This window comes from Trematomus bernacchii, unplaced genomic scaffold (genome assembly GCF_902827165.1).
Source record: "Trematomus bernacchii unplaced genomic scaffold, fTreBer1.1, whole genome shotgun sequence".
NCBI classification, from domain to species: Eukaryota; Metazoa; Chordata; class Actinopteri; order Perciformes; family Nototheniidae; genus Trematomus; species Trematomus bernacchii.
The window spans coordinates 14,079,803-14,104,365 of NW_022987582.1; the positions used below are offsets into that span (position 1 = coordinate 14,079,803).

Sequence of the window (24,563 nt, forward strand, 5' to 3'; positions counted from 1 at the left end):
GTAAGAAATTGATCAGATGAGCATCTGTTAGGCTTGGCAACAGTCACAAGTCTGCAGAGACGGTTTTTAAACCCCATTTTTCAATCCCATCTCCATTACTGTCATCGCTGTACGGGCACTTAAAGGACTGTTCCACAGTAAACAAAGAAAAGGAGAGCTGTATGCAAATGCAGCCTCCTGCACATTGTTAGAAGTTCCTTTAAGATAGAGGTTCTGTAATTCTACAGTAAGTGCTTGACAAGGACGGTTTTGTGCAGTGAGTCTCTGCATGAGTAATGGAGTGAAAAATACAATGTTTTTCTTTCCTTTGATCATACCTCTACTTATATAAAACATAAATGGCTCCCTGTATATTATAGCTACACAATCCTTAGTATATGTCCTTCACAGAATCAGGGCAACTGATGTGTGTTAGTGATTTTACATGCTTTAATGTTCAAAAAGGTATTTATTTTTCCCATACTGCCTTTGCTGCAGCACCTTTTCACCCAGTCTGCTCTGATTGGTTAGCTGGCTTTGCTGTGATTGGTCAACTGCCTAGAGATGTCCCGCCCCTTAGCCTATCACGTACAATGTGTTGGCACGCTAGCCAATAGAAGTGCAAGTATTGGGGATGTCATTATGTTACGGAAGTAAAGAAAGGAGTCCAATGGAGGCTTTTCAGGCAGGGGGGAGGGGAGTGTGTGGGAGAGAAACTCCCTCTGGAGGGAACTTTGGGATTTTAGCCTCTGCAGAACATTTACATGCACAAAAAACCGTTTCATTTGGGAAGCAGATTGTTTACTGAAAAGTTTAGTATTAGTTATATCAAATTTGATTCTTAACAGATTGTTAATGTTTAATTATCATGTTAGTTAAAAATCTGGACTGCATTATGTTTCTTACAAAACATATTTGCTGTTGCAAATTATAGGTAAACAATGTTAATATTTAGGAGATAAGGATGGAATTTGGCATCTTTTATTAAAAAAATACTTTTAATGAAAGGTTATTTTTTGTAGAATTTTCCCTATATCGAAATTAATCCTACCATTACTTATGAACTCACAGAGTCTTCTACATCCTATGTTCCTATGGAGATCTAGTGATGTGGATGTATCTCTCCAAGTGTGTAACTGTGTCTCTGTGTATCCCATCTGTGTCTCTGTGTTCCTCACAGAGGCTCTTTTATTCCCTCCTGAGCGGCTCCGTCACCCATGTCGCCGAGGGACAAGGAGAACGTGGCGTTTTCCCTGGATCAAAAATTTACGAGCAATTAAAAGTGGGACGACGCCCGGCATCCATCAGCCCTGCGTGCTGCTGCCAGGCTGGGTGAGGGGGACTCGCCGTAAACCACAGGCTATATACTTTTATATCTGTTTTCCCTCCAAAGAGGGAAGGTTATGACAAAATTATGCTTTACTGTCCCAGGTTTCTGGCGCGATGTAGACATCTTTTCCGGAACAGGCTCGTTGGAGGTCAGAGCCCCTTGAATGGAGGCAGGGATAGAGAAATGTGTATGTGTAAAAGTATGTGTTTATGGAGGGTGATTTTTTTTTTAACTGCTGACAGAAGCCTTTAACACAATAGGAATAACATAGTATCTGCTCTTCTGGTCGATCAGTTACCGAGGGAAGAATGACCTAATTACTCTGTTGTTTATTACAGCAGAGCTGATTTATTTCCCCCCGCTGATGCATTTTCAACACTCTTCTTCAATAAAGGCAGCATTTTTTTGTATCTAAATACACACACACATGCTCATGCACAATGATCCATTGCGACACACCTAATACACAAAAAAGCAAGCAAACCCTCATACATCAGCGCAGTCACTCTTTCACTTTTCCCCGGCTCCTCGTGACAGGCCCAGACTCATTTGCATGCTTAATTGTGTTGTAATGTACTTTTAATTTGAAAATGGAGGCAATTAATTATTTTGATATGGAACAAAATGCCGCAAATGTAAACATTCTAATAGTTCTCTGTGAGCTGGGTATCATTTTTCAAAAGAGGGATTGAATCTTATCTCATTTCTTAATGCCATACAAGTTTTCTTTTTTTTGTGCAAGATATCGTTTTACCACTCATGCATTCTCCTTGATTTTCACTTTGTCTTTGCAGAGAGGGCAGAGTTTCTTTGATCTACTCCGCCGCTGTTATTTTCTATCTAAATCTCCCACAGGATAATTACTGTAGTTTCACCTATGCTATCAGAAGAGATTAAATGAAATTAAGCCTGTTTGGACATCCTGCTTCTTCTCCGTACGTCATCCCTCCGGTGCAACTCCAGACTTTCTATTTCTGGGTCAGGGAGGCTTCAAGTGGAGATGTGAATCGCAGATAAAAAAAAGAAAGAAGATTTTTCCTCCGTCAACCATGTGATCAATAGGTGTCAGTGTTCAAAGGATAGCAAGCATCGCTGCAGGAGAGAAGAAGAGGGGAGGGGGAGATCCATTTGTGCAGGCCCTGGAAAAAACTGACACTCTCGCTCCCTCACGATAATAAACTCACCACAGAGAGGAGAGGATGGATGCGTGTTATTTTTTCCCCCTTTTTCACCCATTTCCATCACCTTTCCCCCCCCTCATTCCCTTTTTCTTCTGCTCTCACACACACATATTTTCTGTCCTCTTATATCTCTAAACCCCCCACCCAACCACAACCCCTCACCCCTATCTCTTTCCCCCTTTTTGATTCTCCCGAGGGAGCTCGCTGACATCAGAGCCGGCCTGGCAACAGCCTATAAATTATGAGTGACAAGTCTTTGGACCAATAAAAGCACCACCATATTTCATGCACAGTAAATCTGATTGCAGATTGCTCTGGCGTGTGGCGGCTGACATGTTTATTGTCGTCATGGCGGAGGGAGCTGAGGGTGTTATGGGTGAGGGGGGGGGCGGGGGCGCTCCCCAACATCACAGTTTCTAAAGCTCCCGTACCATATGGAGGTCACACAGATGGGAACTCTGGGATGCGGGCGACCCCTTGCACCCATCCAACAGCCCCCCAAATCCCCACACCCATATACATTCACACACATCATTGCCAACTCACCAACATCTATGGCATTATTTTCCTTCATCTTTTACAAAGCCATGCTTCTCTTACTGCAACCATGTGTCCTCAATCCCAACATGCTCCCTGTGGAATTTTCAAAGAGGTTATATTTCATATCTTCATTACATTTTCTTATCTAAAGTGTAATTATGTTACTTTTGAAGGAAGAAATTACACCTTCTTCCTCATACTTCTTCTTTTTTAAATCATTAAACGCTGTTGCTCATTCTAACACACTCTGGCCTTTTCTGTAGGTAAATGGTAGATGTGTTGCTCATCAGTGAGCCAGTTTGCGCACTTGTGCAGTGTTTTCAAAGAATGATATGGCTCTCTTTTGGTTGCAGATCAATTCTCTGCCATTCTTCACTGCAGAATGTACCAGTGTAGGGGGATTTCTAAATAACTGTCATGCTGTGATATCATATTCAACACGTCATCCTGAAAGCTTTCAACCAAACAGAGGAATGTCTGCACTCCACAAATAGTATGGTGCAGTGTACTAGCATTTTCTTATATATGGGTAGAGCACTATCGCTTGAGACCACAGTCTAATGATGCATTTTACACAAACATGGAAATCAAGACATGAACACATATTCCACTTCCACTTCCAAAACCCATATACAGCATTACAAAACATGTTGCAAGTCCTTAAATACTCCAAGTCAAAGGGAAGACAATGGAAGATCAAGATCAAAATGAATTAAAGTGGCCCTTTTATACTTTCTTGGGTTCTCCCTTTCCTGTATTGGTTTTTGTGCATGTAAAGGTACACTCCATTGGACTCAGTTACAGCTGTACATAGTGACATCACTAAGTAACAATTGCGCTTCTATTGGTTAGCGCTCAAACACATTGATAGGCTAAGTGGCGGGACACCTCTAAGAGGTTGGCCAATCACAACAGAGCTGGCCAGCTACCCAATCAGAGCAGACTGAGCTCTGGTTTCAGACAGAGGGTGAAAAGAGGTGCTGCAGCACAGGCAGTATGAGAAAAATAAAGAGCTTTCTGAACCTTAATGCATGGAGACATGTCACAGTAGAGACACTAAATACAAATATTAACCTTGAAATGAACATAAAATGTCCTCTTTAAAGAATGTGCCGGTTAAATTGGAGAAGATTAAATTTGTTTGTAATGTCTGTTTGCATGCCTTTCAAGACGCAGTGCATTGAGCCATTTTACCTGCAACAAACTCATAACCCTACAGAATCCAGAGAAATATCACTTAGTTCCCACTATAGCCAATAAGCATGAAGTGTTATCTTCAATTTTCCTAAACATGGATCCTCTCATTACAGATATCACATCTAATCTTTAATGCATTGTAACAACCTCATTGATGTTAAGTGACCCTGTGCTCATTGCACTAGTCCAGTCCATCCTTCCTTGCCCATGCAATAAACCATTCCTCATAATTAGGGTGGCCGCTGCAGTATGATCTGGGCATTACGAGTCCTCAGCCGCAGCCCCTAAATGGACAGATTTCAACAAACGCCCGCTGGTGTGATCGGCATCATTATATTTTAATTAATCCATTCTTCTCTCAGCAACACAGTAATTACAATCTATTTTATTACACGGCATGCTGCGAATAGAGGGGATGGAGGAGAGAAGCAGGAAGGGAATAAAAGGCTGAAACAGGGAACAGAACAAGGGGTGTTGACAGTGAGTTAGAGCCAGGATGGGGAGAGGAAATGTTAAGGTGAGTGAGACAGAGAGCAGAGGAAAAACATCACAAACGCTATGACTGATTACCGATATGTCATCGCCCGGCTGACATTGTAAAAGCATTGTAAAAGCGTTTATACGATGTCTGGAGGAGCATGGGGCTCACTCGCACTCTCCCTCCCTCCACAGATTCATGCTTCATACAGTCACAGGGAGAAGCTCCATTTCCTCCAGCCTCTGTGTGTATAAATCAGAGCAGGTGCAGACACTCAGACACGCTGTGGGTGTGATAATAACATTAGAGGATTACAATGACACTCCTCCCCGGACAAGATCACCTGTCTCAACTGTCATAAAACAGATGCTTTTTGTGGTTGAAGCGCTTTATACGAGGAGAGTGTTCACATTAAAGTTGTGCACGTGGCAAATATAGCAGTAAACAAGTGGAAGATGACACGACCAGTGTGATCATCGAGGATTGTTTACTGGAATAAACTTAGTACAAGTAACACCTCAGTTTGATATATAAAACTGTTGCAGCTATTATTTTAGACAAGCAGCTAAGGTAACACACGAAAAACACATCTGTGAAACACCCGAAATGCACTTCAGTGTCACTAACACACAACAAATGTTCAATATGATCACAATCTACAATCTGAAGGGGTTTTTTGTACAGTGGTTTGTTTATGTAGCATTCAGAGGCTTATAAATATTCAATCTTATAAAAAAAAGTGAAGAGATACAAAGAGATATTAAAAGGCACTCTATTATGCCTTTTGTGTTTTCCCCTTTCCTAGAGTGTGTTTTATAGGTTTTAGTGTGTGTACATGGAAGATTTCTCATTTCTCTTATTCCCCTCCTCGACTCCTATCCTCGCGTCTTAGTCCCACCCACAGGAGATGCGAGCGGAGGAGTCGAGGAGGGGGACCGAGGAGAGAGGAGGGGAAGCAGCAGACGTTTAGAGAAATGAGAACTCCTCTCCTCTGAGCGGTCATTTTAAAGAGACGTCCATTAATGATGACAGGAGGCACTGCAGCCCTCTGTCTGATGGACAGATGTGTTCATGACGACTTATATATTTACTTTGAATTCATTCACAGTGCGGTATAATGAGACAATAACAGGCTACAGATGCGGACATACACACACATATATATATATATATAGGCTATATATTTATATAAATATATACAATTTCAGATTCAAACAAGTATGAGAGCACTCTCATAATAACGTAACACTATCAGAGACTGGATATATCCCCCCCTCTGGTCGCTACAATGAGGAAATGAAATTACGGGCCAAAAGTGTTATTTACAATTATTAAAAGTAAGCATGTCTGCCGCATCTACGCACACACACACACACACACACACACACACACACACACACACACACACACACACACACACACACACACACACACACACACACACACACACACACACACACACACACACCACACACACACACACACACACACACACACACACACACACACACACACACACAGCTCCTAAAGCATAATCAGGTTACAGCCGTTGTGTATTTCATTATGTGAAGCACTAAATGGTCTTAGAAAAATATCGGCACTTTGTTTGTAGATATCTACTAAACTAAAGCAAATACAGAGAGTAATGTAGGCCTGTTATACTGAGTGACATATATTACTGTATACACACTGCTCTGCTTTCTGCACGGACCTCACAGCTGTTCTCACTGTAAACATCGTGTCCGATTCAAGCAGTTAATAAAATAATATCCAGGGGATGCATGCAGAGCTGTCATTGGCTGAGATCAGTCCGGCCGTGCGTCACGACTCTTTGAAACATCACTGACTCTTTTAAACATCACTGTTCCTCCGCGGAGGAATCATCCTCTTATATTATAGCTCCTCCAGAGAGCCTCCTCGATGCTCGATGCTCGGTCCTCGATGTGCATTTAGAGAAATGAGATGTCCTTCAACATGGCGCGCTGAAATCCATTTCCGAGTCACTACCGGAGGACCGAGGATTCGAGGAGGGGAAATTAGAGAATTTAGAAACCTTCATGGTCTGCAAAGGCTAACATACCGAAGTTCTCTCCAGAGGGAGTTTCTCTCCAACACACTCCCCCCCCCCCCCCCCCCCCCCCCCCCCCCCCCCAGCCCGACACGCCGCCATTGGATTCCTTTGCACATGATATGCTAAGGGACAGGGCATCGCTAAGCGTTTGACCAATCACAACAGAGGATGAAAAAAGGTGCTGCAGCAAAGGCAGTATGAGGAAAATAAAGGCCTTTTCGAAAGCATGTAAACCTAGTATGCAGCCTATTTAAAGGTTTTTATATCAATATTAGTGTTCCATATAACATTTATGATCCTCAATGTCTTTAAAGATGAGTTAAGAGTAGGAGTAGTAATAAGAGATAGACAAGAAGATTGTTTAACTTAGCAAAAGAGACTAGAAAAAGGGGTAAGCAGCTAGCCTGGCAAATTACCATGTGCCACACGATTTCTTGTCATGGAGCAGTGACTTCTTTAAAGGGCCCATGTCATGGCCATTTCCACTGATCATAATTCCATTGTTGAGGTCTACTAGAATAGATTTATACTGTGCATTTTTCCAAACTCACATTGGTTTCTCATACAGCATCTCTGTAAACTACTTGTATTCACTGAATTTCACTCTCTGCCTTTAACGGCTCGTTGTAGCTCCAATAGCTCCAGCCCCCCCCCCCTCCCTGTGAGCACAGTATGCTCTGATTGGTCGGGACGTTGTGAATCGCGCTGAGCGAGTAAAAACAATAAGTGTGGCTTGATATTGAGTAAGAAAAAGGTTGATAAACGCTGTGAGAATGGGTCTGCAGAGAGAATTTTGCCGCGATCCCAACTGTCTGTTATCAGCCTGCAGCCAGGGAGGAGAAATCAGCAGAGCTGCCTGCACTGTGTGTGTGTGTGTGTGTGTGTGTGTGTGAGGAAGTCCGTGGATTGGTCAATTTGGACCAATCAGCGGGGGCTTAACGTAACGGCTCCGCGGACGTAACGTAACGGCTCCACGGATTGGTCCATTTCGTTCCGGGTACGGCTTGACATCATGCCGTACCCGGAACGAAATGGAAGAATCAAATGGACAATGACGTATCTCCAACGAGGCGTTTTGGGGAGGTATTTTCTGTGTTAGAGTTTTACTCGCTACAGGGTGTACTTTGAGGGTTTGTGACTCTGCACACCGTTTCCATGCATAAAAACCTTCATAACACACAAGGGGACGGGTAATAACCGGAAAAGCATGACATGGGCCCTTTAAGTCTTTTGTGGTTGCCAGGAAACCATACAGGTGTTGCTGCTACTGGCCAATAAATAGTTTGAATGGATTGAACATATGAGATATTACGAGTTTTAAAGGAGCTGGTTGTTGAATCATTGTGTTTTTGGAGAGAGTCAGGCCAGCTTTTTTCAAAAACTTATGCTAAGCTAAACTGTTACTGTCTGTAACCTTATATTTACTCTTCAGATATAAGACTTATATCATCTAAATCTTAAGTAACTCTGTGAAAACGCAACAAAAAGTTAGCAAATTCCAAAATATCGATTTATTACTTAAAAAGTGCACAACCATGATTGTCTAATGTCTCTTAGATAGCCATAGCAATGACTAATCATGGGTTTCAGCTTAGCATGGTAGATCACTTTCCTTTTAAAGAACAAAAAGTGATCTGTCTATTGATTAGTTCAGTTTACATGTCAGTCTCACTTATGCTGCATTCACACCGGATGCAATGCGATGTTTGGGGGCGGCGCGATTACATGGAAAGTCAATGCAGAGATGTGGACAGACGCGAATTCGCTCGGACGGCGCGCATGAAGCGGCTGATGCGAATGCTGCGGCGCGATTGAGGTGATTGGAGGGGGCCACGACAACCGCTCGCGTTACATTTTTTCAACTCAAGCGTCAAATTCGCATGACGCGATCTCGCGGTAGCCAATCAGCGGTGAGGATCTCAGCCTGCCGTCACTGACGTTGAACCAGAAAACCAAAACATCAGCCGTTAGCTGTTAGCACACAGAGCTCACAGCTCCTCATATCTGTTCAGAAACTAGACAAAAGTTAAACAAGTACAAACCACAGACTGTCTGTGTCATGGCGAATACAGTCGCTGGTTTATTTATGTCTGTAGGCCGTTGTTGTGAGTGTGGACGGAGCAGATACAACGTTAGCTTAGCCTGATCGATCTGATCTCCATTCAGAAAAGACGCATTTTAAAAGGTTTTTCACCTGCCGTCTGTCTGCAGACTTGTCAAAGCATTAATTCATGGTTGTTACTAACCGGCATCAGTATGTTTTTACTTCGGCATCATTTTGAAACGTGTATTACAATTAAATCACGGTAAAATATGTTCATTTTGTTGTAGTTGTAGCCCCCAAGCCAGCGCGTCTTGTTTGAATGATGCGAGTAAACACAGCTGACAGCCGCGGTGAAACTCGAGCGATTAGAGCGATGCGATAAGAGCGATCAGAGCGAAGCGAATATTCGCCATTAGAAGGTTGGCTGAATGCTAGGAAAGTAACCCCAAAAATCATACCCAATATGTGTGTTCAAAAATATGTGATGTAGCACAGTACCTATGGTGAACATGGTATCCTGCCGCGTTGATGTTCCAGCCAGGTTCTTTGGGGTCGGGGATCTGTGCTGTGTTGGCGATCAGATGCTGAACATCCCTCCACGTCAGCTCAGGACTGGGGCAGGAGACATGAAACACAGAAATCATCAAACACACCTTTCCTTTGGCCCTTGTTCTACACCGCGTGAAACCACAGAGGAAACACTTCAACACTGCGTGATGCTCTGAAAAGAAAGCAGCAAGGAGCCCAACCTTGGTTCTAGTCTTGTACAGAAACAGGATGGAGGAGTTTATTATGGGGCTTACAGCACATTCTATCAGTTATCCTCATACTGTATTACCTCTAAGGTTTATTGATACATAAACTGCAGCGATGAGACAATGCCATGCCTTTTTACAGCAAGTCCTCTAGACATAAAAGCACCTGTTTAAGTCAAGCTCACGGTTTTAATAATGGTGTCACTGAAAAACAGTGAATCCAACAAAGAATATTTGAGATGTAACAAAAGAGCCCAGAGAGTGGAATGCAGAAAAAAGTATTATTTTTAATCCCAGGCAGGGGAATTCTAATAGAGCGGACTCAAGTGTCATGTCAAGCAATATACTAATGGAATCCAATTAAGACCTTTAAACTGCGCCGAGAGCTGGAGGATATTAGCTCAGTTTTCTATAACAAAAGACCAAAGGGCCGTCAACGAGGGCTTTTGCGGGATATAAAAAGCATAAAGGAAATTGGGTTTTTCTGCTTTATCCACTCATTATTGTTCCTTTAAAAAAAATTAAATGAGTTGAATGGAGTATGAGAAAACCGCTTTGCCACCTGTTCTGAATAGCCTTCTCTCATTCGGAGATGAAATACCTCCACTGTTTGCGTAACATCTGTACACGGACAGTATGGTACAGAAGAAAGGTAATTAAAGACTCTATCGTTAATGACATAACTGCAATACATCACGAATGTCTGGTCACGTTCGTTAAGGTATACCTTTAAGGGTTTGCACATGTAAAGAAAATCTCCACAAACTACTAAATCACAAGTAGCCTCTTCATTATTGTGCTGTTGGGTGTCTCAGGAAATATCAGGCACAGATATAAACAGATGTATTCCATTCACGTATTGGAAAAAAACCGAAGCAGAACAAAAGCGAGGAGAGAAGCTTTCATTAGCGGCATAAAACAAAACCCCGGCAAGCAGCGAGAGCAGGCAGCTAAAACAACATGATAGGAATAATACCAGTAACACTAATAATAGACGGATAGAGTGAAACAAAACACAACGCACAAACAATTATTTTAAGCTTTGATTTCAAAGGGATTGTAGTGTGTGTGTGTGTGTGTGGGGGAATAGGCTTTGTACTCTTGAACTGTTGCCGCTCACTGCATGCGCTGTGTGTATGAGTGTGTATTATATATTAGTGGCAGCAGCGTGATTCTGTTATGTGCAACCCCCCCACCTCCATCATCAGCACCACCACCACCACCATCACCCCTCTGGTGGAATCAGAGAAACCCCCGCGGCCTTGGCTGGTTTGCATAAAGCAAACAAAATTAAATTTGCTTTGCTAAATCAAAGCATGTATGGTATTCCAAGCAGCTCTCTCTGGGACAAATTACTTCAAACGGCCTCCTTTGTATCATAACAGAATAAAAAAAAAAGAATCAGCCCAATCAGCGGCTCTCCAAAACCCTCGACTCGGGAATTAATTATTGAACCGAGGGCGTTTCTCTCTCCTAGCAGTCCGCGACACAGATCTATTTATTTTGGAAAAGTCGTTTTGCTCTTAAAAACACAGCGCTGCCTGAGAACCCAGTTTACCGCTATCTCTCTTTCTGCCTCTGTGTTTTCACTCCTCTTTGCTGCACAGACCCTGAAGGGACATGTGAATAGGTTTAGGCCACGAAATTAATCTAAAGAAAAAAACAACGACCAGCATCCATCGTGGTGCTGGCTAAACTGAAGTATTGCTTATGCTGTAATGGACTTTAGATGAACTGAGCTGTTCACTGGTGAGGAGGTGGCACTTTATTCCTCTGCACTAACGCTTTGTAACAATAGTGGACCATGTGTTTTCTCCTCCTCTTGGTTGTGTTTGGCTGCAGGAAAACACAAAACTACTATTTATGGAATATGATATGCAGCTCATGTAGAACAAATAAAAGCTAAGCAAAGGATCCTTTCAGACAATTCCCAGGGTTAATTTGTGTTTCTTCTAACTGTTATCCCCCTAATTAGTTGCTACATGCTACAGTGATTCACTTAAATATAAACCTTCATACACCTATAAACCTTTCATAATTTTTAGAATATAAAAGGCTTTATTGTACACTGGTGACCTGCTAGTTAGCAAAGAACATGATTCTGCTAAAATATGAATCCAGCTGATGATCAAACAAACTTTTCAATATCTCACAAAAATACCAATTTGAAAGAAATGTATGGCCAAATTGATAGTCAAGTTTCTTTAAGCCAATTTTGATCGATTTTAGGGACAAAATGTGCATGAATTCAAAAATCAGAGCACTATTTATTTCCTAAAGCAAGATAAATATGTACCAACAGGCTCCCACAGGATTGTTTTTGACATCTTCGTGGATTCATCTTCTTATTACAGACACATGCATTTCCAAACATTCGGTCTACCTACGCTGTAAAATGTATTATCTCTTCGATTTACACACGGCATCTATTGCACGTCTGTCCGTCCTGGGAGAGGGATCCCTCCTCTGTTGCTCTCCCCGAGGTTTCTCCCATTTTTCCCTTTGAAATGTGGGTTTTTCTCTGGAAGTTTTTCCTTGTACGATGTGAGGGTCTAAGGACAGAGAGTGTCGTTTTTTCTCATACTGATATTCTGAACAAACTGTGCTGTTGTATTTGCTGTAAAGTGTCTTTACTGTAGGGTATTTTTATTATATGTACAGCACTTTGGCTCGACCAAAAATCGTTTAAAAATGTGCTATATAAATAAAACTTGATTTGATTTGATTGATTTGAACACTTTTTACCAAAACATTTATCGACCATGCACTGTTCAGTTTCAAAGCTGTTGAACTGTCCGTGCTGTCTCATGGTCATCAAACACTTGAATAGAGAGCCCTTCTTAATATTATTGTTAATGAACATGCTTTTCCTATTTTCAAAACGTGTGCAATGAAAATAGCCTTTTCCCTCAAAGGTCAGCAATGTCATGTGAAGTCATACGTTTACTAACAGTGAAAGTACAATATTTGGGTTTCATCTGATCTCATCACCCACTGACCCCATTAATTTAATAAAAAATAACATTGATCAGTTACATTTTGCAATATGTAGTCACTTTAGGCTTCACATCTGAGGTAGTCTTTCCTTTGATTTGACTCAAGCTACGTAATAATAATGTTACCACATTGATAAGAAAAAAAAATTCTCAATGCCTTTTAACTAAAACTGGATTAAAAATAACGTATAATAGTTGAGGTTACTAAAAATCCCCAACAGCCGGATATGCATTTCTGTTAGATAAAATAAAAAATAATTAACGATAACCAGATGGATAAACTAAAGGATCATCTACAGTGGAATGGTAGCTTACGAGAGAAGTCACCCTAACATTTTCTTCCTTGTTCTGATGAGATGGGCATCACAAAACCTTAGACACATATCCACCTTATCTAATTTAAAGAATACGCTAGAAATGTGAGCACTTTTTATGTGTGTCATTCCAATACTTAGATTACATAGTTATACATCTGGTATGTGATAAGTTTTAAAGTTTGAGCCATAACCTTTTTGATGCTAGCAACCAGCAACATGTTGCCATTTGTACAGTCGTTACTTTAGCCTGCAAACCTGAGTAAGTCTTTCCTTTGATTTGGCTCAAGCTAACACCATGAAGTCATCATGCATGTCAAAACTATTCTCTACTCCAGTGTAAAAGTCTGTTGGTTATAGTATACTGTAATTGCTAATTGACTTACTTAGTTTACGATTTGGAACACAGCCACTGACATTCAACCCATGCAAGAAATACCACTACAACATTAAACCTCTGAAGGATTGACACCAATACAGAAGAAAAACGACATCCCTGTTCCAAAGACAATAAAATGAAAGCATGTTGTCCAGCACACCCATGACCCCGGCTGGGCTGGGGCTGGCAGCAGATTGGGGCCGGGTGCACTGATATACGAGCCTCCTCCAGACCCTCGCCAAGGCTCACAAAGCAGCACAGCAGCCGTCACAGTGAGCACACAACTGTTTACAAATCCCCAGTTAATAGGATCAGGCCTCATTGACTGGGCCGCTCCGATGTGTCTGATGTAATCTATTAGCTGTATGATAGTCAGTGTCTCAGTCCAATCGATAACCCTGGGCCTATTGCTCCACTGTGGACTGTTACTCCTCTTTAGTGCTGCTTAGAATGCAGGCTTAGTGACTATAAAGTGTGTGTGTGTGTGTGTGTGTGTGTGTGTGTGTGTGTGTGTGTGTGTGTGTGTGTGTGTGTGTGTGTGTGTGTGTGTGTGTGTGTGTGTGTGTGTGTTCAAAGATTTGCAAACATCTAGTTGTCTGTGTGTCACTTCATGCACTTCGGTGAATTTCTACGTTTTAATATTGGAGTGTTTGTATTTGTATACAGTGGCTCATAAGAAACACGTGTGGGCAAAATACTACTTCATTATGTACTGGGAATCATAAAAAATACACACCGTAGCTGATGCTTAGGCAGATGCTAATTCTGCAACACTTTAATGCATGAATGCATGTGGGGAATGCGTGTCGGTGTGTGTGTGTTGTATAATTATGTTGACATTTGTAATAACTGCGCACCTATACACGGGTGTATTACTGTACAATGCTGCGTATGTGTGTATTAACGGGGCTTTACATTAGATGGCAAGTGCATGTTCGTGCGTGTGTGTGTGTGCAGTGTGTGTCGGAGTGTGTCTGTAGCTGGTGTAACTGGGTTTCCAATTAAGTTGAACCACAGGCCGGATCAATGCTAGTCCTCTGTGTGCAGGAATGAGCAGCCCTGGGCCCTCGGAGCATGCCCACGAATAATTTATCACTCGCACTCGGCCTAGGCAGAGAGGAGGAGGAGGAGGAGGAGGAGACAGGGAGCGCAAGGACAAAGTGTCCAGCCCAGGGGAGAGAAACGCAAAAGATGGGCAATGGAGGGGACAGAAAGATGAAGGGGTGAGAAAAGAGGGAGAGATCAGGACTCGGAGGAAAACACTGTCAGCTCCCGATCATTTAGAAGCATCACACTCCACATTTCTTTTCTGGTAAACAACCATCGAAAATGAAATTCTGCAGGGAGCACAGACCACATAATCCTTTGATTCGATATACTGTGTGTTTGCATATGCTGTACAATGAACATATGTAACACGGGATCAGTCGGCTTTGCAGTAATTGCCTTTTGCAAATCAGATATCATCCAGTCAATGTTGTCCATTTCTAGTTTCATGTGAGGTTCTTTTGATTTGATTTGTTTATGTCAGTATTCATCAATGCTATTACAGAGATTTGAATTGGTTGAATATATATATTTTTTCTTAGTGTACAAATCAGTTCAAGTGGAGCATTATAACTGTATGGAAGAAACCAATAATATGTGTAGGGAACCCTCCAAAACCCTGTTTGTCACTGCCCTTTAAAATGACACGGAAGCTTTTTTTGAGCTGATGCTACCATTTCCATGGCGACATTATTAGCAAATGCCTTCCTCAACCATAGAAAAACCACTGCTAAAAAGAAATGTTTCTTATTTTGGGACAATGCTTTGGTTAAGGTTTGGTGTAACTTTGTTATTGGGTGTTCTAGGCTTAGAATTTTGGATGGTTTAGGGTTAAGTTACCACTTTATTAAAGTTAAAGGAGCGTTGATGTCCTGGTTGCAATACTTCTTTCTTAGTAATAATAACCTGACTTCGTCCTTTATTATTTTTATGAACTCTTTGGGACTTTTACGAACTCTTTGGGACTCTTGAATGACAGAATATGTTGCTTTGGGCCATTGGCTTTCTTTTTCCTAGGAAGGACAGTTGCATTGGATCGGTATCAGCACCAACATTTATCTCATTAAGAGCAAAGGGTATTGGTCAAACCTCCCCAATCCACATTCCTGTTCCTGTGCTTAATTGCTCTTGAAATGTTATGTGAAATCCTGCACTTATTGCCTGAATATTGTTTGAAACTGTTTAACCAAGCTTGATACATGGCACGGAAATTGGGAATGATGTTACATCATCGAACGTTTAGCAAGATAACTTATAACCAACATTGGAGGGAAAATTGGAAGTGTTGCGTTGTTTAAAGGGGACCTATCATGCAAAATGCACTTTTGTACGTCTTTTATACATGAATATGTGTCCCCGGTGTTCCAGGGAACTCACCAAGTGTCAGAAAACACAACCCTCTCTATTTTCCTCCATACCCAAATCTCTAAAAAAGGGGCTGCAACGGATCTGATACAGACTGATCCAGATTTGAACACTTCTATGACGTCACAGAAGTGGCACTACGGCTATTGGGCCAACTCTCCACCTATCAGGGGAATGTGGGGTTGGGCCACGGCTGGCCATTGCCGCTCGAAAGCGCTGGAGACGCTGTAGTACATATGCCAGGCCTGTACGTGGCGCTGTAGTCTGCCACAAAAGCAGCGAAGAAGACTTCCCGCGCATGGTTGCCATGGTTGCCCTTCTGTTTATTCTCCGCTGTGGCTTTTTTTCTCCCTCCCCGAGGCAAGCGTTTGCTCCCGCTGCTTTAATTCAATGCAATCCCTCCCCGTCGAGGCAAGCACTGTAATTCTCTCCGGTTAGTCCACCAGCAGATGACAAACACCCACCTCTCCGCCTCTTCCAAGGAACGAGGGGACCGTGCGGCAGAGTTTCAGTTTCAGTTTCTTTCGCCGGTCAAGATGTCTGTTAAAGTTTAAATCTTCTGGACAAAATTAGAAAAGTGCCGGTCAAAGGTCTTCTTTGTTATTTATTGAGCTTTAAAACAAATGAATAACGACTCTATATAATAAAACAGGAGGACGGAGATCTCTTTTTCTCCCCCTCTTCTGACAGCCCAGCAGCTGATCAGAGCACGTCTCCCCTCTCCTGCAGGGGGGCGTGGTCAGCAGAATCAGACCCGTAGACAGCAAACAGCACATAGAGCGAAATGAGGCATGGCTAAAATGCATGATCTGTTTGGTATTTTGAAAACAGAAACGTATAAATATACCTTATATAGGTATGGCCCTACAATATATCATTTAAATATAGCATGATAGGTCCACTTTAACTATTCAGTTTAAAGTGCTATTTTTAGGCAATAGCATAGGTCTCAGATATATAAAAATATATAAAAAACATATCTATGAAGTGTTTTGCTCAAAATACCAAACAGATCACCCATTCTAGCCATGCCTCATATCCCTCTATTTCACTTCCTGTTTCAAAAGTGCTGATTTTGGGTATAAAGCTTTAAAAAAATAAAAAAGGAGGGGGCTGAGCTCATACGGGACCCGGCAGCTACTGTCTAAACTAAATACTGCGGTGATGAAACGCCATATCATGGATCATCAAGGATTATTTCTGAAACAGAGTATGGAGCTCAAAGGCTTTCTCTCTTGCCCGTTATACCACAAGGTGAGTTCCTTTTTATTTCCTGCTTCTTCACACACATGCTCTCCAGTACAGGTTAGCTCTGAGTGTTAGCGATGCTAATGTAAACACCAACCATATTACGTCCTAAACAGTCGGGCATTGTTTCTGATAGCAACGTTTCTGAGAGTGCCGTGGGTCCACATTTCCGATATTACGTCATATCGGACGCAAATCTGGATCAGCTCCGTTGTAGCCCCGTTTTTAGAGATGTGGGTACGGAGGAAAAGAGAGAGGGTTTTATTTTCTGGCGCTGCGTGAGTTCCCTGACACACCGGGGACACATATTTATGTGTAAAAGACATCAAAAAGTGCATTTTGCATGATAGGTCCCCTTTAAGGGAAAATAAACGTAGGTATCGGAACGATTTTTGCAAAAAGAGCACTGTTACCCTGAGTTTTGGTGGAAAAAACGTGGATTCAAACTGAATCAGGTCATCCTTGAATATAAGTGCATTTGTGGCATTAAAAGGTCCAATTTAAACATGAGGAGTAGCATCAAATATGAGCCCTCATCAGCTCAATCATGTATCATGGCCATATTTAAAGAGATTGATGGGTTTACATCACCCTAATGCTTGCCTTACTGAGGCTCAGCATGTCCAATTTTCCTGTTCATCTCTTTTTATTTGAACAGGAAGTGAAGTAGACATCACTAACAGTGGAGCTTGTTAGTCAGCAGTGGGTGATGTGTTTGTACCAGACAAGCAGCAGTTTAAACCCCAGGATGCACATCTTCTGCTTGGACACTTTGCGTTAACATCTTCTGCAGAGCCACATTGCGGCTTTAGTTGAAAGGCAGAGAAACTAACACACATGTGGATGTTCATTTACAGAGAAGCACAGAAACAACCACATATAGAGAACAACGCACAGTAGAAGCCATTATGTGAACATATATCAACACACGAGATGACATGTCAAACACTGTGTCTTTACTGTACAAAAACACATGTAAATGCATGCATGAAAACATCCAAACACTCATTTAAACGCACAGAATTCTAACCGCTGCACAGCTACACACACACATACAGAGTGTCCAATGTTCTCTGTCCTTAGTTCATCTCTATTAATCTCACAGTAGCGAGGCATGGACTGGTAAGACGCCGCACATCGCTCTGTAATCTTCTCTTAATGTGCTGCACTCTAAGCCTAAGTGAACCCATTTGGAGCGACTGTGAGCAGACTGAGATTCCTCCCATGTTATCTGAACAAGTGTTACTAATGGCTTTATCAATTAGGCCAAGTCCAATAACTGCATGCCTGCAATCTCCTTTAAATACACTCCACCGGCGTAGCCCTGATTCCTGTGGTTAATGAGTAAGTGTGTACACAAGCAACCGTTTGGGTGTGTATGTGTGTTTGTGTGTTTGTGACGCTTTGGATCTGTATCTCTGTATTTGTGTGTGTGTGTTTAATTATGTTCTATTACTGGGTCACTGATTAAAACACATAAATGATTGGGTTCTTATGATAGATCAATACACATGATGAATGTTTATATCTGTTCTTTTATGACAAATGGTGTACTTACACTGTTTGTATGTGATTTTATATAAATCACTGTGTATATACAATGCAACAGCTGTGCATGTGGATTCCCTTTATTCTTTTACAGTTTTGTGTATTTTATTTTCAGTGCATACATGGATCAGCAGTTCAGTTATCAGGTTCATTGGACTGGTGCTGTGATGATGTCTTTTTGTAGGCAGACCCAGAAGTTGATATTGCAAGGGCTCCCTCGTCAAAAGGCAATGAGATTTTCCCTTCAGATTTCAGTATATTGCTTTGTGGGTAACACACGTTTATGATACTTAAAACATTTCATTCAGCCTGATAATCTTTATATTAACATCACATGCAATTGGCAAAAATAGAAAGCTAACGTTTTGCTAGAAACTAAACTACTACACCGTTAGGAGTGGTCATCACCACCTAAAGTAGTCCCATTTAGTCACTTGTTAGCAACAGCCATGTTATGACACATAGAAGCTTCAGACATTCAAGAGTGGAGTATTTACCGACATATTTTATGTTCTAGAAAAAACTTGAAACTCTTTTCAGCTGGTGTTAACTACATACCTTATTTCAGACTTAAAAACACATACAAAAACTGTGACTTTAAGACAAGGGAACTGAAAATAGTTCAAAACTAAGTATTTTACCGGGTTTGAGGACTCATTACTGCAACACTCTATTACCCGACAGGTAAGTTAGTAAACACAAGTAAATACTTCCATACATGGAGAGACAGAGAGATTTTTATAATGATATCATTATTAATATTGCGTAAAAGAAGATGCAGTCCAAATGTCGGCAATAATAATTATATGAATAATAACAATTGTTCTTAAATAACATAAATATGTATTCTGCTTGTTTGTGTATGTACAGTATGTGCACCCTACCGAAATATGGGCAAAATATATGTATTTTTTGGTGATTTTTTTAATGATATCGCTAGTTAATTATATTTATCAGTTGACATGAAAATACAATGTAACTTTTTATAAATAAACCTTGACTGATTTTGAGGAGGTAAATGCATGCTATTTTACATACATGTGCTAAATTAACTTATAGCTTCCCTTGATGTTTGTATAGCATGATTAGGTAGGCCGTGTATGACAGAGCAAAAACACAACATACACCTGTTGAATCCGGCTTTACAGATGAGCTGATGTAAAAAGACATGCTACAAAATGCCAAAGAGAGTCTCACAGTTAATATTGGAAAAGCAGTATTATCATGTATAAGTCATATAGCCAAACTCTATATATTTGCTGTAGGAGGGAATGCATGCCAGTGACCTTCAGTGCATTTCGAATGAAACAACATTAGCGCAGGAGACGCCCTAACTGAGGACGTGTGTGTGTGTGTGTGTGTGTGTGTGTGTCTTTGTGCGTGCATGTCTGGCACATGAGTGTTTGAGTTAAGACCAATTAGAGCAAGTGGATTCACTTTTCCATTTTCTCTCCCCACTGAGATCACTGGCTGATTACTCCTTAACTCCCTGCAGAGAAGGCTTTATACATTATTTCTCCTTTTCAGTCATTGGACACAAGCAGTAAGAGAGGAAGTGGGAGAGCGGAAGTGAGTCAACAGTTACTGAATGTTTTTTTCTTTGGGTGCTGTTGATAGCCCTAAGTTGAAATGGTGTTATTCTGATATGTAATCAAATATATTAATCATAAGAAGCGGACATAGACACTGTGACTAGACCTATTGGTTTGTGGACTACCTTTTTGATGCCTCAAGTTTGGCATTTTGGCAGTCGCCATCTTGTTTTTTTGGAACCAGAAGTGAGACTGGAGGGGGGGAACAAAGTACAACCGAGACGTTTTTAGGGCACCAAAAATGTTTCAATTAGTTTTCATGAACTGAAAACACACTGTGTTAAAGTTCTAAGACTAAAACACTGCCAACATCCAAAATGGAATAACCACTATTTATTCAACACTATTTACCTCCAAATGGGAATATCATTTACAAAATGAACATCATTCTTTATTAAAGAAGGCTTAAAACTTGCTATTGGGAGCATAAAATAATTTGGAAAATGCTTTCTGGGTAAATAAATAAAGTGAAATGTTGGGTAATTCTTTCAAAGACTTCTACAAAATCTGACTTATTTTTTAAACCAGTGGAGTTGTCCCCTGCTAGCCATTAGAAAGAAAATCACAATTTAGGCACAGACTTGGAGTTAGCCCTTACATAAATTAAATTAAAATAACAGTTAATACCATCGTTTATCAGTTTAGTATGGGACATAGTACAAAATAAATCCACTCTCACCATGAGTTCCAAATAGAAAACACTGCTTTATAAGATAATCTGTAATATTTCTTTATATTTCAATTATTCAGAGGCCATACAAAAAATGTAATTGACAACATGTATTACATTACATTATAAATCTATCGATCATAAATCTATAGATTAGATTTATGATTCAAAAATTATAAAAGTAGGGTAGACATGTGGAGATTATCCGACTGAACAAAACGTGATCCGTCTCATAAATGTGTGTCAACCACAGACCTTATTTCCAGCTATTTTCCAAAATCCTATGGAGAAATTGCATTGCTTTTTTGTCGAGGGAACCGGAAGAAGCTTACTTCCGGGTTTTAGGATGCGTCACTGTGGCACTCTATTACATGTTACTTGTTAGATGCTTTCATCAAAAGCGACTTACATACTCAATACTGTGGACAACCCCCACAGGAGCCATTTGGGGTGAAGTGTCTTGCCCAGGGACACAACGACATGCTGACTGCAGTGGGGTTTAAACCTGTGCTCCCCTGATCCGAACACCAACGCACTAGTCCACTGCGCCACAGCCTCCCTGTTTATTACCGTAACAAGACATGTATCTTTGTTTTGGATATCCCATGTTGACCTCCATCACTTTACATGTAGTAATCATGGAGCACTAGAGCCGGATGTCGTTGATGTCCAATGGTTTAAAGGGCATTAGAAGATTTTTTATATAGTTTAACTGCTTCGGTAGGGATGACTGACAGCCCGAATAAACTAAGCAGGAAAGGTGGGATAAAAGTAAAAGTAAAATGTCAACTCTAATGCTGAGCTCCCTCAGAGCAAATGGATCGACTAGAATGAATGAATGGATGAAAGAAACATAAAGTGCCAGACTCAGCGGCTGACACAGTGATAAAGTGAACAAACAAACAGTCAGAGACAGAAAGAGTGACTAACAGGACGAGCGCAGAATTGATTTACCCTGATGGTTTGTTGGACAGGTGTCAAGACGGATGGATTGAGTCAGATGGGAACGCAGACAGACAGCCAACATAGTGCCAGAGAGACAGATAGACAGTGACACTGAACGCTATCCTGATAACACAGACCACAACACAGCGTACGCACATTTAGGCTCCGTGCCATGCTGTATCCGCACCGTATGCTGCCATATCAACTACCCAGCTGAAAGTCTTCATATCATGTCAGGAAGGATTCCTTTCCAAGACAGCAATTTCATAAACATCTGCTAAGTGCATTTTCTGATTGACTTGTTTTCTATGATAAGTTAACAAATATTTAAAACATAGGAAATGCAAATGAACAGAAGATAGAATTGTGGTTTATTGGTAAGGCGTATACGTTTTAGGACATTTTTAAGGACATCAAGTGTGTCATGTGTATGCATTTGAAGCTTTACACGTTTTATTTATTGTCTAGTTTTCGTCCCACATACAGACACATTTTCAATCCTAAATATTGAAGAAGAAGAAGCAACAAGATGATGTACCGAAAATGGCCAGTCAAGCCTAAAAAAGTGGGGGAAATATGACATTTCTTTTTATTTCATGTATTAATATGAGAGGTTATCTGTGTGGAGCTGTTAGGAGACTTTTTTATCTTGCTGTCTTTTGGCATTGCACTTTTTTGAAAACGACAACAGTCCCAGGTGTAAAAACACTTTTGCGAAAATGTAACGTAAATATTTAAAACAAATTAAATGAGAATACATCAATGTGATCTCAATGAAAGCATTTAAGTTGCATGCTGCTTTTAAAGGCATTTTCGTGTGCCATGTTTACATATTTTAAGCCTGCACGTTTTATTATCGCTTAGTTACATATGGAGACTTGTCTGCAGTTCTAAATATGTGGTTAACAGAGAAAACTATAAACAAAATGACTTGTTTCTGTTCAGGCAACACAACTGTTACATTCAAAACAGAAAGTGTTTTACGGTTAGGAAAAAGTCACGGTTTGGGTTAAATAGGTTATATTTGTTGTGAAAGTTAGTAACGTACATATGTTCAGTATTCAACATAATCCGGAGCTTAAGGATGCACGTTGGCAGTTTTAAACATGAATATGGCTGTAGTTTAGAGAGCTCATCAAATCAGGGGTCAGCAGCTCAATCCCACCTCCTGCAGCGACCTTGAGAAAGATACTCCAATTTGCTCACGTAGGCATTTCTAAGCTATTGAAGCGTAGCTAAGATGCTTTGAAAAAAACGTCAGCTTAATAATATGTAATGTAATGAATTCAAACCAAAATACTAGGTTTGAGAAAAGATTGTGGCTTGGGTAAAAACATATACTGTACCTCTGTTAATTACTTTTAACAGTAATTAACAGTTTGAACACCAAATATGAACTGCTACCATCTAATTGGAAAGACAGGGTCCCGCGAAGTCAGACTGAAGCACTCCTTTGTGCACCAGTCAATCCTCACAGTAAATACAGAGGTAAATCCCATCAAACGCATGCTGAAGGCTTTGAGGATGTTTCTCTCAGTGATTGTGATGTTATGTTAAATGTTTGTTTTTCTTGTATTGTATCTTGATATCTGTACATGTTGATGTTCAAATTTCAGACTTGATTTGACCATTAAAGTATTATTGTATCGTATAGTAAGTTTAGCATGCAAGTTAAGAAGTCAATGGTCTTTCCAAAGAAGACAAACAACGGTCTCTTTGATGAAAGTCGTGTGATTGTTTGACATGTTCATCCACCCAGTATGGCTCTTTTTACTGCTTCACATGACTTCCGGAGAATTTACCTAGAGCGCATATGCTGTTTGGGGAAAAAATCCGTAGTGATAACATGCAAAATAACTAAAGGAACTGATGTGTTAATTAAACGCCATTTGGTTTTACCAGGCAGAAAACAGAGGTGAAAATAACAGAGTGATTGACAGACGCATTACAAATTGTAATCCCACAATGTGTAATAAAGGAACCCTCGTGTCTGTATATACAGATGTTTGGAAGCTTGCGGATGCTATGAGTCAGGTTGTTTCTGACGAATGGGAAACATGAGTGAGAGAGAGTATGGCAGCATATATGAGTGAGTGTGTTAGTGTGGAATGTGGGGAGGAAGAGTGAGACACAGAATGAGCAAGTGTGAGAAACAGAGAAGAACAGCAATATACAGACGGGGAGCGAGAAGCCGGCTCCATAAAGACGTGAGCAGAATGCTGCCGACGTGAGCAGGAGAGGTGATATATAGTTTAGTCAGTAGCAGCGGGTCACGACAAAGCCTTTAACAGTAATGTCCTGGGAGTCGCCTCGCCCAGGGGACCCGCGCTCCATTTTACAGCCAAGCGACTGAGACTGAGACGCGGCGGCATGACAGCTGGAGCAGTAAAGCCGGCCTCTAGTACCATCCATAACACCAAGGAGGCGTAGACGCCGCTCATACCGCCACAAAACACCCAGGCCCGAGGCCACACCGACAGCTGGCGAGTTAAGAGGGATGAAGGAAAAAAAAGGGGGCTTGGGAAATGGTAGGAAGTGGCGGTCGAGACAAAGGAGGGGAGAGAAGAAGAAAGAGCAAAGGAGATATATCTGCAGATTTAGACACAGAAAGAAAGGGTAGGAGCGAGAGATGATCTACATCAAAGGAGGGACTAAGGGAACAAGAGAGAAGCAGTGATCGGGAGGAGGTGTTTTTTCTGGCTGAAATTATTTCTCTGTTGCTTGACAAGTCAATTGACAAAGTCAGTATGTGTAGAGCAAACTTATACAAAATTCTCTCTCACATCAGCAAGGTTCTTATGTATCCCACATTTTAACAACATTGTGAGATAATCTGCCAAAGTCAATGCAAATACCATTATTCAGTTGTGTCATGTTGGTAAGC

At 41.0% G+C, this 24,563-nt stretch overlaps 1 protein-coding gene across 1 annotated transcript in view; it reads right to left on the reverse strand.

Moving 5' to 3' along the window:
• LOC117480740 (furin-like protease kpc-1) overlaps positions 1–24,563 on the reverse strand; it is a 188,891-nt gene that overhangs the window by 47,955 nt on the left and 116,373 nt on the right. Inside the window, exon 13 of the mRNA XM_034128181.1 lies at positions 9,319–9,432. Coding sequence (XP_033984072.1) covers positions 9,319–9,432 — 114 coding nt within the window. The remainder of the gene's footprint in view (positions 1–9,318; positions 9,433–24,563) is intronic.